Consider the following 18,338-nt stretch of genomic DNA (forward strand, 5'->3'; position numbering starts at 1 on the left):
GCCGACCCGTAACCCGCGGGTCCCGCGGGGCAAACCCGCGGCGCGGGTGGTCGAGTGAGGATTTCAGAGGCAATTATGCGGGCTGCGGGTGAGCGGGTCAGCCGCTCTCACACGCAAAAAAAATAAAAAAATCTCATGCTCTTGTTTTGTCTTTATTCCTAATAAGAATAAGAATAATAACAATAAAAAACAGTTTGAATACACTTGGGGTGTATACTTGATTTTACAGAATTATAGGTACGACCCGCGGGTCGCGGGGCGGGTTGAGCCATAGATTTATATATGGGTTCGCGGGGCGGGTCGTGAAAAAACCCGACCCGCACATCACTAACGTGTACACATTTTATTGTGCACGCTCTGTGCTCTTACACGGAAGTAAAACGCCTATAGCTCATCATCAGCCAACACATACTGTATTGTATGTGGTTTGCTTCAAAGGACTGATCGCGGTGCGATATGAAGCCACACTTCTTGTCATTTCACTCACCCTCTGTGCTCAATGTATTGTTCCAAAGTGTGAAAGCTGTGATGGTTATCATCGTTATAGTCCCGTTCCGGCAGGTCATATCATGCACAGTACTACACAGTAAAATCCTGAGTTGTTCATTTAACACTCTGAAAGTGTGAAAATGGACCCTTAAGGGTACATTTTCCCCACTTTCAGAGTTACATTAACAACTTTGGATTTTGCAGTGTACGGTATGCTCTTTGTTTGCTGGCCCATCCAGAACGGTCTGTTATTGTTTGTCTGTGTGTGTACGGGATGGACAGGTACTACGTTGAGAAAGTACATAAACACAACTGCGGCGCTACCCCTAAGTTTGTGGTGTTATACGTTTCTGGCCTTTTTTATGTTTCTGGTTTTATTTTATGCACTAAGCCCACCATCATTTAAATGGCAATAGTTTGCAGCTGTAGCTCCTTAAGGCACTCTCGGAAGAACTCTCCTTGATGAAGCATTGATGTGAAATGTTTCATTAAAAAAAAAGTTATACTATGAGTAAAAGTAATACATCTTATATTATTAAATAATGTGGTATTCTGTAGTTGAGTAGAATACCGTGTTATAATCCTGCCATTGACTTGTAACGCTCATAAAATACCGCACTATACATAACTGTATTTGAAGGAACATTTTCATATTTGTGCTTTTTATTTGTACTTTTTCTGTAAAGCACTTGTGCTTTATTCTTGCTCGGTAAGCTGCATTTCATGTCATGAAAGGTGCTATACAAGTTTATTATTATTATTATTATATTTGGTTAATCTCTCAACAAATGAAACCATCCAAAGAAGCATACGTTAAAAATCTCACTCACATTTTTCAGCCTCCGGTTGGTCTCTTGATGCCTGTGAGAGAGAGCAGAAGGGACAGGTGTGTTTGTGAGGTTTAAACCACAATAAAAGAATGGAGGGCATTTTGAGGGCTCTGTGTTCTGCAGTGAAAGGGCTGGAAACTCAGAGCACAATCCAGAGTGCATCACCCCTTCTACCTCACACAACAACACAAAGGCTGAGGGAATACACGCACGCACGCATGCACGGATTGCACGCACGCACGCACGCACGCACAGGCACGCGCCCACACATGCACGCATGCATGCATACACACACACGCACGCACGCACGCACGCACGCACGCACGCACGCACGCACGCACGCACGCACGCACGCACGCACGCACGCGCACGCACGCTCATGTACACATACTGTGTTTTTCCAGATATCCTCACCAAGCTGAATACAAGACCTTGTGAACTCTCACATTAGTTAAATCTGTATAATGGAGTGTATACTGTAACTATCACAAAATCATGAAGCCATACAAATAATTGGTGATACAGAAAGAGCTCTTGATGTTACTGATATGATAAATAACAGATAAATAACATAATAGATAAATATCAGTTCAACAAATGATTCTCTAAAAAACCAAACAAGGTCTCCTCTGTCACAGCTTCAAGAGTCAGACTTTATAGAAGTTCTATTCTTGGGTCTGGCTATTGACCTGGGTGTCGTTAAATCACTTTCCCAGTGAACTGCCAGCTCACTTTACACCGGAAAAATGAAAATACAGTAACACAGCCCACAGGCTTCCCTGTTAACCTGAGAACACCATCTCACAGGTAGACAATCAATCTACTGCTTCGGGGGCCCCAGTGTAATCTATTTAAAAGGCATTACTGACTGTGATAAGGTGCTACACTAACTAACTGCTGTGACAGAGGGAGATTTATGGCTACTTCGCAGCTTCATGCTACACATTCCTCCCATCATACAGTAATACAATAGTCACACATGCGTCACCATTGAGTACTTGGGTATCCTGTAGCCTTTTCTCAGCATGCGATGTAACGGGTAAAGCGGGGAGCACCTGCTGGGCATCTAGTGAACATTCTGTTCTGAGGGCTGAGACGGCTGCCAGTCGATCAAAAAATATTCATATTTCCTACAGGTGCTCAGAGCGACGGAAAAGCAGCTGGGAGAAAGCAGAAAGGTGCAACTGAAATCACATTGTTCATGGTATAACATGATAGCTATTGCTTTCACGAGGATCACAGAAGTCAGCATTGACAAAGCAATGCAGCAGAGTGAATTAGAGTGTGATCAACCCGCCCACCAATGTGCGTCATTTCACACCAGGGTGATCCATCACGCAGAAGAACTTCAAGAGAAAATTGAAATAAAAGTACACCAATTCCACATCTTGCAAATTTATGGGCCCAATAAAAGTAGTGGGAGCGTAAAGCCACCTCCTCTTGTGTGGCTTGGAACACAGTCACAACATCGACAATTATAGTACTAGCCTGGTCCAAAGGGAGGGTGTAGCGGACCAAATTACCACAGCACTGGTTACCTAATGCTAATTTATGTTTAGTGGTAATAGCTGAGGGCCTGTTTAGGGGAACAGAGGATAAAGAAGGCTATTCTTCAGCCAGCCGAGCTTCAGGGCTGTGCAGGAGTCTGCATCAGCTGAGCGCTCACATGAAGGAAGACAACGATCAAAGGCGTCGCTATAGTCTGATACGCAAGGTTTTGTACTGACAGGGTGGACTAGGAATAACACTGTGACTCCTGAACAAAGGGAAACCGGGATCATTGAACATTTTAGAAACCCGCATAGGCCACGAGGCTGGTTCAATCTTTCAATTCATCTCCATATACAAATGCTCTTTATTTCAAAAAGCCTGTCCTGATGATTTTGTCAAAAAGCCTAAAAGGAATTTGAAGATATTTTATTTTGCTTTCCACAATATGTAATATGTTTCATTTCCGTGCACCTCAGGTACAAGGAACAAAAGAGTTGTTGACCTTTGTAACGAAGCAGGTGTCAACATGTTCATCTCATAATCCACAACGTTTGTGACAGTAAGTGGTTTAAGGTGGTTTAACAATTATTTAGCAATTAAAACGTCACGGTCCTGAACGTGAACCCTTGTTCTTTGACGATCGAGTGAAAAGATCACCTACTGAGCTCAGCCACGAAAACAAACAGATCTGCCAAGGCTGTGAACCCACACCTTTAACCTGTGGTCTTCTAGATACACAGTGGTCTTGACAGAACAGTATTCAGCTTGACAGATTAGCAGGAACTTCTCATCACTTCCTCCAGCATCTCCTTTGAGTCACGCGGCTCAACCTTTGCTTGCTTACAAGAGCCTTCACATCTCCACGCTCCTGGAGAGGTCGAAGGGTTACCGGCAACCAATCACCCGCACAGGTTTGTTACATCCTTCCTTGTCCTCCAACCGCCAGTGGAAGTATAAAGACACCAGACAGCATTCTTAAGTAGTTCAACCCCTAAGGGAGAAATACAAGCTTCTGTGGTCTATGTTAACACAGGCACCTACTGCATCACACCGGATCCATCAATCAAAGTTGATAACTTTATGCGTAAACAGTTTAATTGCTATAGGATCTTATACGTTACATGATTCTGTACGTGAAATAAGATTTACGTTACTGTGTTGTTAGGGCCTGTTTTGTTCTGTTTTATGTTATCTTATAGTCTTACTTTATTTATCTTCAACCTTTTTACGTGCGTTAGTTATAATTTTTGTTGTCTGTTTAAAGAATACTGTGATGAAAATGCTATTTAAACTTTAGCTTCAAAGGCTCATTAATATTCAAATATTAGACAAATAACGTCTTAGCAAAATCCAAAGTAAATAATTTTGGCACATCCACCAGTAATGCCTGATAATGATCTTACTCAAGTCACATTAGTCAGTCAGCTCCCACTGGCTCTCTGGCTACTCTGGAATAGAGGTAGAACCACAGATCAAAAGAAAATGTTATGCAGATCCAGTTTTGACACTGGTGCAGGACAAAATAAATAACAGTATCAAAAGGAATATGGTCATGGTCAAAACGTTGTAGTTTGCTTGTGTTTTTGCACAGAACCACAGATACTGCAGACCTATTGAACACATTCATTAACCAACAATACTACTGCATGGGAGCCCATCAAGAAGTGTTAATCTATGTAATGCTAATAAATACAACCCAGTCCAGCCACGCCCTTATTTAAGACAACAACATTGCAAGGACAAAGACAGGATAAGACCTTGAGCCAAGTCCCATTGCTGCCCACTCCCTAGACTCTAGGAATAACAGAGCAATCACCAACCCAATACCAAAGCTTAAAATTAATGGGTGTGCACACTCATGAGCATACCTGTGCAATGAAGATCACTTTGCTCTGCTGCATTCAATACCACATGGAATGTTCTCTGTCCGCCTCTTAGAAAATAAAACGCCCCGCATTGAAATTGCCCTGTCACTCTGCATTCATCAGGAGTTATAGAAAATATGAGCGCTTTTCAGGAGCGCTGGACTGAGCTTAGAAGGCAAGCATTTAAGTCGAGTCCGATTAAATAAAGGCATCAGCTAGAGACAGTGTTGGGAAGCATTGTGTCATGCTTATCAGAGACAGTGCAGCCACTGTGAGCGGGGACACTGGGTGAGGCTGGTATTTCTCTCTCCAGACAGCCAGCGAACACAAATATAGTCCTTGTGTTGGGCCCTTTTCAGCCAGGGCCGTAACCATGGAGGGGAGACTTTAACGGCGGTTCACCATCATCAGTCCTTTGGCTTCTTTCACAATCTGCCCACAGTTTGCACACATCACTGCTTAAGAAGTGACGGTGGTGCCATACTTGCAGCCATGAAAGTGTGCAGTGCCAGCACAGTGTGCCACACCCCAAATACTAATAAGACAGGTTGGTCTATTTCTCTTTCATGTGAAGTTAAACGTTTTCAAACAATGAGACTGCCAACATGGTTGAAATGACAAAATGCACATGCTTGAGGAACATTGTTCAATGAATTATAATATCAGAAAAGGTGAACTGGTTTGCGCATCCAACCTAACTGGGTTCAGGTGCAGGATAAAGACAGGCATTCAGACAGGCAGTCAGGCAATAGGCATCCTAATGTGAAATACTGTAAGGAGCTTATTGTCTGCACAGTGTGCAGATGTTTCTTCTTATGATAACCATGAGCCAGTCAGCTCACCCTCGCGTGGGAAACAAGACATTCCTTCAGGTATTTTCAAACAGTAATTTTGGTCAACAGCCAGGTATGGAGTTTCATAATCAAATCAGGTTATAACAGACACTCCTCTTTATTTATTGTTGAGATGGGAACATTCAAATTCCTCAAAGGCCAAACAGTTTTGATCTATGTCCCGCACAGCTCCCTACTTTTGACTTGAAAGGTATCCAGTTCTTGTCAATAATTTGCTCAATCAGACGACCGCCACTAGAGAGACTTTGAACCTCTCTCTCAGTGGGGGGTTCATTCTGTCAGTTACCGCTCGCCGGTCACAAAACAGAAGCTGACTCTGAGGGACAGTTACACTTCACACGTCAGTCAAATAGACAGACACATCTGATCTAGGATCAGATATGCTATAATTCCTTCCTAACCTTAAGTATAGGGGCGAGGAAAACACTGTATGTCTGAACTTACATCGGCGGCTAAGGGTTATTTCAGCTCACACACTTAAGCTGAGTAAGCATGTGAATTCCTCAGTAGCTCCAACAGAACAGTGTGTAATGGGATAATAACTGTGTATGATTGGCACTGTCTGCTGTAATTTCTGCCCTTTACGCCCCCCCAAAAAAAAAAAGATTAAGTGAACAATTAGATGAGTGAAAATAATGCATTGAGGTCAGGTACATAAAGCAATGGGGTTGACAGAGAGGGTCAGTGGGGTAAAAAAAATGTATTTTCCTTCTCAGCAGCTCTCGCCTGTGACATTGGGTTGGTCTGAACTCTGGGCTATTGCTGATGGATCACAGTGTGCCAGCTAAAAACAGGGTCAAAAGGAAGTGGCTAAAGCTAAAATAGAGTAGTCCTCTGTGCTATGGGTCTGTCCAGAAGCCACAATTCGTCTATAGCACTTAAATGCACTCAAATGGCCTCATTTCCTGGGCAGCTGTTGGAAGGCATGGTCCAAAGTAGTCTGTGAATCATATCCTCCAATGATGAAGCAAATCCAATTTGGTCAGCATGACACCTCTGGGTATTCACTGGGCAGTTGCACAGGACCACTCTGTTATATGACAGGTGGATGAAGCCGGGAAATCTTCCAGACCTTTCCACGTATGGCTCACACATCATATTGAGGCCCCACATCATCTCAGGCACTCTTATCAGTCTCTATCTTCTCTATCACAACAGTTTTGCATGATATACGACAATTTTGATATTCGAAGTATGCAGGCTATGACAGATAACCGTCTTTATCAGAGGACAGGTTGCATAACATGAGGCAATAGAACAATATAAGCACCAGGTGGATAATGCCAATACCACAACAAACTGGTGAAGCTCAAAGGTCAAAGCAGGCTCCGCTATTACCTTTTATGGTTGTCGTGACAACAAACGCACTACTGTGAACTTGTGTGAAGTGAACTGACTGCGATCGCAGTCGACGTCGCAGTGGCAAATGCATCATTTCAATTCAACACAGGAAACGAAGTTACGGCGTAAAGGACGGTGTTATCAACAGCTATACACAATCTACAGTCAACACAACAACAACTTCAGTATTTCCCACGAGCACGATTTTTTAAAGTGAGGCCTGTCAATCCACAGTCTGTGAACGGCTGTCCATTTTCTACGCCACGCGGTACCACATTAATTCAGCTCCATGTCAAGTACAGGATGCTGCCAAGAACATGCTGCACTGGCCTACATACAACATACCAATGGGATGAGAGCAGACATATTGCTGTTGGTGCTATGGTACAGGAAGGGGAGGCTATGCAGAGCACCTGTCAGCCTGAGTTAAAGGAACTGCAGGTGGGATGGATATACACCAGAGGTAGAAACATGTCTGTGTCTCTGTCTCTGTCTCTGTCTCTGTCTCTGTCTCTGTCTCTGTCTCTGTCTCTCTCTCTGTCTCTCTCTCTCTGTCTCTCTGTCTCTCTCTGGCTTAGGCCCTGATGATAAAAAGTCAACCAAGCTACTGGTTGCTTGTCTGCAGCCTTGAAGGATCAGAGTGAGGTGTATGTCCTCATGTTGCTCCCTTTGACATTATGTCTGGTATCTCCTTAAGGGCTGTAAGTTCCCCGGTCGGAGAACAACAGAGAGCTATAGGGTTACATTTTTTCAACTTCTTTACGTTTGACAAGAATTCTGTGGGGCAGGAGGATTTAGCCTGATGAGGTCTGACAAGGTCAGCTGTAATTATCAACTCTAACCTGAGGAGTCACATTCCAAGACAATGAAGACATCTCATCCTTAAAACACATCATGATCAATCCACTGACTAATCACACATTATTGTATTATGGCCAGTGACCGGCCATAGCTAAAGTCATCTAAAAGATAAGAGACCGTGGATGCCCTGCATGGTTGAGTACATTAAAAGTTGCGCTCCAGTGATCAGCTCCAACACACAACCTATTCATGTCCTGTTCAGTGTGAGTGGACCACAGCTGTGCATGAATGGTTCCTCAACCCCAAACGTGCAAACCTGCAAACTAACAACCCGACTCAAGTTTCCAAATGCCGCAGATGCACCCACCACGGGCACACATGTAACCTGTCACACCATACAGACTCAAGACCACCTGATACAGGGGAGAATGCAGTGGGAGGAGAAAGTGAACTCTATAAAAAGGCCCACTCCCATGGGTCCTGTCACCATTCCAATCAATCCAATGGCTCAAAGTGACCCTACACATCCTAATAATAACCCAGTGAGCCTCTCTGTACAAGACCCCTAACACATGCCGGTTAGAAGAGGGGGATGAGCTGAACTTACAGTAACTCCAAGAGAACATAGGCAGTGGGCGTTTAGCTTCAGACCAGGGGTTTCACAGATCTAGCTAGCTTTTTTTTCACCCAACATTACCCCTGCTATGGCAAAATGACATATTAAAGAGAGGGTGTCTCCCAGTGTACACAAAACTTTTGGTCATTGGTCAAATAAATTGCATAACCTAGTACTGCTTTATCATGCTGTATGGTTCATCAGAATGCCCTGCGAGGGCTGGTTAAAGGGTGCGCCATCATGGCCATAGTTAAGCAGAGTTGTTAATTTTGACTTTGTGTGGATGTTGTAATGTGTGTGTGTGTGTGTGTGTGTGTGTGTGTGTGTGTGTGTGTGTGTGTGTGTGTGTGTGTGTGTGTGTGTGTGTGTGTGTGTGTGTGTGTGTGTGTGTGTGTGTGTGTGTGCGTGTGTGTGTGTGTACAGGCACGTGTGCGTGTGTGTGTGTGTGTGTGTGTGTGTGTGTGTGTGTGTGTGTGTGCGTGTGCGTGTGTGTGCGTGTGTTTGGTATGAGTGTGGTGTAGACCACATTTTTTGTGGGACCAGGGACCAGAGTGGCTGACTAGAGTGGATCATGGGAAGAAAAAATATCATGACACACGTTGTGCCAACATATCAAAGGAGTGGTTAAAATGAGCATAATTAGATTATTGGGCAATACTGAATGACTCATGCTAGAGTGCTGTTGAAAGACAATCAAATTCATACCAGATCGCTATTTCATAACATCACTCCGTCACCATTTGAAGTGCATTTGTGAAGTACTGCTGTATAGCGTCTGTGAACTGTGAGTTCAATTACTGCCAGTATTGTTGTTGAAGGAGCCTCACTAAAGACTCATTCATATGTATAAATGAACCATTATGCTGGCACGGTGGAGCACTGCGGTGTGCTGCCTTGGAGAACGTGTCAGAACGGATGGACCGGGCGGAGGGCTGTGCCTCGCCTCACCTCGCCACCCTCCTGAGGGCACACCTGTGTGAAAACTGAACAGGTTGTTCAACATACCGCATGCATCCTTGCTCGACACGCAGGTGACACAAGAGCAACTGACAAAAACACACAGAAACAATAAACAGTACAGGCACAATGCCATTTTAAAATAACTATTACACATAGTGATACTACATAGTGATACTGTATCTCTACTTCCTCCTCCCCCTCAAAGAGACACTATTTCAAATCTTCACCAAGTGCACCTGACACTAATGAAATGCTTTGTTTATTCAGACATCAACTGACAAGAGGTCATGATTTGCTTAAACTACAAGGAAGTGAAAGCAATGGGACATTATTCCTCCATGACACTGTCAGACCAAACAGTGCCATACAGGCAAGGGACCATTCTCTTTACCTTCTCCCTGCTCCACTGGTTTGTGTGGTTTCACTGTTCCCTTGTAATGTTTACAATACAGTAGGCTGCATGCAGCAGCACTACGCTGAAATGTGTTTACCAACACCTAGCAACAGCGCAGGTGCAAGCGGGCCTGCTGAAAATACCAGCAAATATGTCTTCCGTTGACCCCCCGCAAACTTCTAGTCAACATAACACATACTGCACATGAGGAGCCACGAGATGTGAAATACGGTGTAGAAGTTTCATGTAAACCTGAGGGCAGAAGCATGGATTTCCCCATGCTGTGCACATCAGTGGGCAGCACAGTATGTTAAGTAAGACTTGTCAGCGCAGTAACAGACAAGTCTTAATCCACGCTACAACCCAGAACATGGGTCAAAAATGCTACAGCCAACATTCTCATGTTGTCAGTGTGTTCATGTCATTTAGGACTTACTTAACTGTGACTCTTGTAGATAGGTCTTGCAGGTCTCCTGGGTGGAACAGCTGGGCCTCCTTTAATCCGATCTTCCCACAGGCCTTGAGGAAGACGTTGAGGTTGTCCTGCACAGAGAGAGCAGAGCAGGGAGAAGGGTTCGTCCACGGTCTGAGGCAAAAAGAATAATCACTCAGGAATTCTCCGGCAGAGACACAGCCCACAGCTCATTGCTTCCAAAGTTCATATCGCCAGGGAGCCAGCGGGGACAGGGAGGAGCATGTGTGTGTAGCAAATAAAAAGTGACACAATGCCAAACACACACACACACACACACACAAATACAGAGGGGGCAGGGCTGTGTGACAGGCTGTGACTGACAGTGCTAAAACTACCTGTGGGCTGGGTTAGGGTGGACATGGAGCCTGAGCTAGGAAGGAATGACATCAGAGCGACACACAGATCCCACCCACCCAGCCATGCAAGGCAAAGGGCTGCCACCCAGGAGCCTAAAGTATGCTACCACTCACACCCTGAAACCATCCACTCCCCTCCCCTCCCTGCCAAATCCTTTATTGGAGAATACCTGTGGAATCTATGGGGTGGTGGAGTATTTTGGAGACATGCGGTTGCTATGAAACAGGAGGTCGGGTGACAGAAACTGACAAATATTTCCCCCGAGCGCAAAACGAGGGAGTGGAAGCTGAGTTTCTCTTCTTAAACTTTGCTGATTCTCTTGGATTATAGTGGTGTGTGTGCGTGTGTCTGTATATTTCTCTGTGTATATGCAAATGAGAGAGTACACTGGAAGGTGATGAAATTCCACATGGCTCTATAATTACAGTTTACATGCCTTAAAACGTTTATTGTGTGTCAAACAATTCTCAAGCACGCAGCACCACTCCTCTTCATGGTTATGTATATCATATATATATGTTATGTCAAACTCCCAAGTGCCTTGTTTTTACTACTGCATTTCCCATTGGGACACTACTTTCCAACAGGCTGTCATGTAATGACACATGGCTTCAACATGGGCTGAAATAATTAAGGGGTAGCTAGTTCTATTTTTAAATGGCAAACATGCTTATTAGCAAATGGCAGTTGACCTCTCCATGTCGGCTACTCTTCTTAACAGCTATTGCTTGTGCCAAAACATCGGTTTGCGGGGCCCCTAGATGCCAAAGGTCAAACCCCATTCCTGTTAAGTCGGGGCCAACTGGGGTTAAACCTGATTCATATTTGTGAACTTGTAGATCTACAATTTTCAGTGTGTGACATGGTGTGCAAAGTAATCAGGCATTACTGTTTACTTCTAATGATACACTAGCTCTTCACTTATCTGGTTTTATTTAGGCTATGAGAGGGATGATCTAATTTGCTACGTCTAAACAGGAACAGGTGCTAGCAGAATTAATAAACAATAAAAGTAATTACTACAAAGGTTAAGTGCTGGCTGAAAACAAACCAGAGCTGTATCTGGACTTTAGCCAACCATCATTTTAACATTGTATGCTGTTTTCTGATTGTTCTCAGATTGAGAACAGATAAGAGCACATGGAAGGCTGGTGCCCTCCTCCTCAGACATGATGAATAGTACAATTAACTTTTGTAACTTTTATTTAAGTGAATACTTTCTTCTTCTTTTTTTCTTATCTCTGCCAGGCTGGAACGGCCGGGAGATTATGCTTTCACCCCTGGCCGTCTGTGGCACCACTAGACCGATCCGATCGCTGTGAAACTTTGCACACACACTCCCAGTAGTCCAAGGAAGAACCTCCACCCCAGGTCAAATAGGCCTCATGGTGGCACTACATTTTGGCCTGTAATTCTTGAACCGTAGGTCATACAATCATAAAAAATCCCCACGATTCCTTGGATCATGATGCAACTCCTCATATAGGCCCACCCATTTCCGCCTGACAAGATTTTCCGAGATCTTTATTCACACCCTTTGCTACTATTCCAACAGATTTAGTCCAAAACTCATGCAAATCGGTACAAATTATCTCTGGAATCATGAGATTCCAACGTTTGCGGGGGGAGGAGAATGCAGCATCCCAACTGCCGAAGATTCACACATCGAGGGGCCTCTAAACAATGCAGAGCCAAAAGCACTTTCACCCATAGGGGGCACTACTAATGGTCTAGTTACCCATGTGACAATGACCATCAAACCGTTTTTTGATAACCCATATACCGTTCAAAAACGCCATATATCATGATCATAAACCAAATTGGAATTACATGTTGAGGGGCCTTTATAGAGCGCACCTCCAAAACCGCTTATACTTTTGCCCATAGGGGGTGCTACGAACTCGAACAGTTTTTCTGTCATACATACTATTTTCCCCCATAGCTCCCTCGTATCCTGATGACTGCACCCCACGACACAGCCCTTGGTAGGGAAGCAGGTCCTGGTGGAGATCTGCACTCTAAGGAGCGCACTTTTGTAGTTTTACTTTTAAATATACTGTATATTTAAAAGCCTAACTCGGGTAAGAGGAAAAACATTGTTGTAGCCAGGTGCAGCACATTAGTTCCATGTTCTGATGGCTGAGCCGTAACTATGTAAAACATTTATACAAACAAATAAAACATTACTGACTGACTTGTTGGACTGTGTGTAACATAATTAATTCCTACATTCTTCAGTGACACCATCTTTTATGACTCTGCACAGGTACGGTATGTACAGTGACCACAGTTAACAGGTGACACAGCCAAGAGTACATGTTTGAATCCACCGCACCTACCTCACCCTATCATGTTGACTGACACGACAATATTGCACCATAAAACAATGAGGAACTACAGATAACATGCATGTTAAGTTTCCAATTCCTGGCTCATTGCACTTGATACGAACATAGAACTCAATCTGTCTCTTTGTGCTCTGTACTTATCACACCCTCTCGTGTCTCAGCACCCAAGTTCTCACCCACATTAACCACCCTAGACGTTCTATATTATATAATATAATATATATATATATATATATATATATATATATATCCTCTAGGATAAAAAATATTCAAGATTTGTGGATATGTTTCACAATTTTTCAAAGTACAAAGTAAGTGGTTAAAGAACTCTAACAAAGGCAAACTAAATTAATTGGAAATGATTCACGAGCTAGCCAGAAAGGCCTCCAGTCAGTGTGAGGCCATTGCAAAGATAATGATGTTGAAGGAATGTTATTCTGATTTTTCTGCATCTAATCCTGCTAATTATGCTGTTCCCATACAGCAGACTCTAATCCACTCATACAGTATGAGAGGATCCTGATTTGAGGGAAGAAACCGGGAAGGGGTCTTACGCATTAGGTGTCACATTTGGTATCAAAAGACCACCATGCTTTCTGCTAAAATTGTGGTCATTCTATTCATTCCACTAAATTCTTTTCTAGGAGGGACCAACTCTGCAATTATCCTCAGCTGACCCCTGGCAGGCAATGCTTTCATAAGTCTATCTAAACTGTAGTTAAAATATCAGGCTACACATTTTCAAATCCTGTCACAATAAACCGAGAGGAGATGGAATATCTTAAATGCTCTTTCTCTCAAAAGAGACACCATAAAAACCCTCCTGTCCCAACTGTTAGGTCCAGGCAAAACACGGACCCATACAACAAAAACACTGTAACAAAACATGGTCAAATGCCTGTCATTACAAAGATTATTGCATAGACATTTGAATGAGCAGAGAATGCCCTCAGGGGCCAATGAAAATGTCTGTCTATCTGCTTCCATCTTTTATTTTATGCAGCCCTCAACTCACAGAGGAGTTTAGTGTGTGCAAGAACATCCTGCACCACGTCAATTACATTGTGTTTACGGTGGGCAGAAGCCTATGGAGTCATCTCTAACTCCGTCCCCTTGGGCTCAGCCCAGCGGGCCTCAATCTGGGGGCCCCTCTCATGTGGCCGGCAGCCCCACCACACAACTGCAGGCTTCCTCTGCAGCACTGGTAAAAAAGCAGGACCATCATGCACCAGGGCACCAAGACCCAAACCCACAGCTCACTGAGTGCTCAGCGTGGATAGGACAAGGAGAGATGTGTGCTGACATGGGAAACATACTCTTGGATACAAGTGAAACCAAAGAATGGACCAGGATCTGGGGCCGATGTTGCTAAATATTCCACAAAACCAGAGATTTCCTTTTTTTCTCCCTTTTTTTTTGCCTCCCCAAGCTTTGATTCTGCCAAAGCTGGAGCCTGGTATCGATTTCAAGTGGTGAAATTATTCTGAAGGCAAAACTAAAAAAGACAGATATGACCATAATGGCAGCATATTTTCATATTTGAGCGTTAATGAGGCATGCTTGTAAAGAGGCTTTCATTCAGCTCTGATTAAAATCATATCCAAGCTACAAACAACAAAAAAATCCCGACAGCATTCCTCTTGTTCTTTGTCCATTGTGTTTTCCCTCCATATGCACTAATGTAAGTTCAGCACCCCAGAACAAAAATATTTTCCCAGCTCTTTCCACTCTAAGAGCATTCATAGCCTTAGTCAATACCCTTTCAGCCTCAGCCATCAGAAAGAATGCACAGGAATCTTAGAATTGGGTATTTGAGAAAAGGCAGACCTCAATCACTTCCAAGCCTTTAGATACAAAAAAAGTATTACCAACTGCATTTAAAGAACAGACACTTTTCTATTTATAGAGAAGACAGATATAACCGAGCACTATTAACCACTTGGGGGAAAACACTCCCAACACACTACTTAGGGAGATATTCCCACAGCAAACAGAGTGCGTCATGTTCAGTTGAAGTGTGCTCCACTACTGCCCATGTGGTCTGCAGTAACTGATAGCCCTCGGCCAATAGGCAGCTCCTCCATTTGCTGAAGAATTTATGGTCAGGTGGTTTTGGGTTTGAGTCCAAGCCTCCGAAATACCACTCACACAACGCTACTGATAAAGAAGATACTTATCTTCATTAAATCCGCAGGTGTCCAGCTAGTTAAATGAAAAATGTTCCAAAACAAACTGCCCGCCAATGTGATTTGTATCATACCACAGATGTGGTGGTACATTGTTTGGCCGAGTAAATACAGTGTTTACTGTGTACATTTAGCCCTCTGGAACTGGGATTGTGTGCCAGTCTGTTTCCACTACCGCCAACTTGCCAGTCTTGCCAAACATGTTGAGTTCCTGAGCCTACTGTCAAGTACCCAGACTCACCCAGGCTCTTTGCTACTATTCCCTATGCAGCTGGACTCAATTACACCCACAAGAAGGATGGGTTTAAGGTGACTTAGTTTCAACCCTCAACTTCTAAAGTGCTTGTATGCAGACAATTGCCAAACATTTATTTCAACTCAACAACTGTGATATAAGTGCATTCTCAAGGATGCTCTGCCCAAAAGATTGAGAGGCGCTGATTTCATCACAGGTAATTACTCACACCGAACTCTACCCCAGCCTGACCTGCCACTACTCAGTCAAAACACTAATTGCCACCCCAGTACAAAGACTTTTTGTCTTGGATGAAGGTTTTGATTGAACACAGCCTTAAGCATGGCAGACATCACATTTAGGGTGCACTCCAATGTGCCCACTGGCATTTCAAGCAGCTCAACATTCAATGTGCTTATTAGTGTGGATGGATATGAAGACAGACAATTCACTGAGGCACACATCTCTTGCTCACTGGCAGCCATGCCTCTGTCATCCGTCAACCCAAGCCCTGCGACCCAGACTACCCTCTCTTAGATCTCACCACACCCTGTGCCACAGACATAGCCCCAGTACATCATGGAAAAGTTGTACATGACAAAAGACAAAATTGTGGCGAAAGGACATTTTTTTATCAAGTAAGAAGTAAGTTAAGCTAACAAATCATGTTTTAGAACGAAAGAAAACTGTTCACAGTTCAAAAAGAAATTGCACCCAGTGAGTGCCAGAGTGAAGTTTCGAGCTCACGCTCTTCATCAGACACTAAAGGCCCTAAAGACACGATCAGGCACTAAACACACTGAAGTAATGTTTTAATATTAAACTGACATTTTTAACAGAAAATCAAGTTAGTCAAGTTAAGCCAGCCAAATGCATTCTATGTAAAAAATAGTGTCAAATTTAGTATGAATGTATGAGTGGTAGGTTTTCCTCACCAGTCCGGCGATAGGCGTGGAGAGCCTGTTTACCCTCTTGATAATACCAGGTTTGATTTTGTTGATCAGACTGGAGGGAAAGGGAGGGAAACAGAGAGGAGAGAGAGTGAGTCAGAGTTGTTGGTCGTTGGTTAGTTTGCTACAACTAGCAGGGAATGGATGAAAACAGTTGCAAAGTCTCTGTGCCGTGTGTTTACGAGTTTCTTTAATGGTGGCCACCTGGCTCCAGTTTAGTAAATGGCCAGTGCAGCACCACGAAGTAAACACGAAGATCTCTGTTGCTGAAACATAACCACCACACAAAAATACATACGCTTTCAATGTGCTTAAAGGGATAGTTCAACCAAAGAAAATCTTTTTTTCTATCGATCAGTCACCCCATGGAAACTTGAATTCATGGATATTTTTTCATGGACATATTATTTTTTGTCACATTCCTAAGCCAATAATTTGATGACCAGTGCCGGAAACACTGCCGGTCATCAAATGATTGGCTTAGGAATGCGACGAAAACAAAACAATATCCATGAATTCAAATCTCCATGGGGTGACTAAGTTTTTGGGGTAAACTATCCCTTTAAGATAATCTTTCCACAACCTCCTTGAATGGGAGGATGCAATGTAGACACAGACTCTATAGTCTATCACACTATATGTTGCATTGAAATTATGCTACTGATTAAGTGGAGAACTGCCAAAATAGGAACAAGTGACTAATAGCAAATGCAACTAACAATGCAGTAATGGATGTGATAAGAACTCTCTCCAGACAACCGTGTCTGACACTTAAGAATACTGTATCTCTACAGTTCAATCTGCAGACAGATTCAGAGGGGGGTTGAGACCCCTTTGTTGACTTTTGTTTTGCCACTACTGATAACATTATGGGCCAAGTTAATCAGCATCATGACAGAAACTATAAAGAAACATTTGTTCAAAAAACAAATGAGAGTTTTGTCATTCAGATAACACATATAGATGGCTCATGTAATGATAAACCATAGAAAATACTTAATAAAGACCTAAGTGACATGCTTACAAAGGTCTGATAGAACAATTGTTTCCGACCACTTGTGATAAGCACACCACAATGCCACAGTGACGGGCCACAGAAGTTATATCTTCCGTAGTTTTGCTTCCTCTATCTCACCCTGAGAAAACATGGAGAGCTCCCTGAAAGTGTCTGCTGTTCTCTGGGAATGATGAAACCGTGGAGTCAGGCTCAGATCAGCAGAATGAAGAACAGTTCCTAGAATAGATAGGAGAGGTCTGGGATATTCTGCATGGGCCTGTGGTAATTACTGCATCCTGCTGACTCACCCAAAGTACACTATTGTGTCCATCTACTGGCTCACATATTCATGCACACGCACGCATGCACGCATACGCACGCACGCACACACGCACGCACACACACACAGAAACATAAATGTGCACATACACGTATATGTGCACTCACGCACGCACGCACGCACACACGCACACACAACTTAGAATGGTGGCCAGTCAAACGATGCTAAGCCTGTTCTGTGAAGCTAAATTTATTTCTTTCTCTGTCCCATCATATCTACTGATTTGTAATGTACTCAGTCTAATGAGAAAGCAGGGTTCCCTTGCTCTCCAATGTGGTCTCAGCTAGAGGATTTCCAATTACCACGCAGCTTCACACAGCACTCATTAAAGTAAAAATGGAACTCCCATCCACAGCTCAGCAACATCTGTCAAACAAGGCAAGGCGATCCCTCTTGAAATAGATCAGAGAATGCCTAATCTCAAACAAGCCCACATTGGTTTGACACTAAAAACATCAACAACTACAATGCAACCTCTGTTGTGTAGTCTGAAAACATTGGTTCAATTAGCATGGCCAACAAATAATGTTCGCCCAGCAGGGATCTGCCAAGCGCCCTGGGAAATCTCAGTAACACTTACTGTGGCGAGCAGATCTGGAGAGGAGAGAGGACTTCCCAATGAATGAGTGGCTTTAGAAAGGTGGCTGGGAAAAAAGCGTAGTACTCACTCGCACAACAGGACTCCATTCTCCAGTGCTGATCGGAAGTTGGTGCCCCCAAATTCTTTCTTGGTTACCGCCTGGAAAAATAAAGGATACAGAAAGATAGAGAGCAAAACAGAGAGGGGTGGGGTACGGGGATTGGGGGGG

The 18,338-nt window shown here is 43.5% G+C and overlaps 1 protein-coding gene across 1 annotated transcript in view; it reads right to left on the reverse strand.

Moving 5' to 3' along the window:
- The window catches only part of lmo7a (LIM domain 7a), a 58,772-nt gene that overhangs the window by 32,432 nt on the left and 8,002 nt on the right, over window positions 1-18,338 (reverse strand). The window contains exons 3-6 of the mRNA XM_080412162.1: window positions 18,198-18,268; window positions 16,178-16,247; window positions 10,078-10,184; window positions 1,320-1,350 (exon numbers count right to left, since the gene is read on the reverse strand). Coding sequence (XP_080268288.1) covers window positions 1,320-1,350; window positions 10,078-10,184; window positions 16,178-16,247; window positions 18,198-18,268 — 279 coding nt within the window. The remainder of the gene's footprint in view (window positions 1-1,319; window positions 1,351-10,077; window positions 10,185-16,177; window positions 16,248-18,197; window positions 18,269-18,338) is intronic.

The sequence above is a fragment of the Gymnoscopelus braueri genome (genome assembly GCF_963280865.1).
Source record: "Gymnoscopelus braueri genome assembly, chromosome: 18".
Lineage (NCBI taxonomy): Eukaryota > Metazoa > Chordata > Actinopteri > Myctophiformes > Myctophidae > Gymnoscopelus > Gymnoscopelus braueri.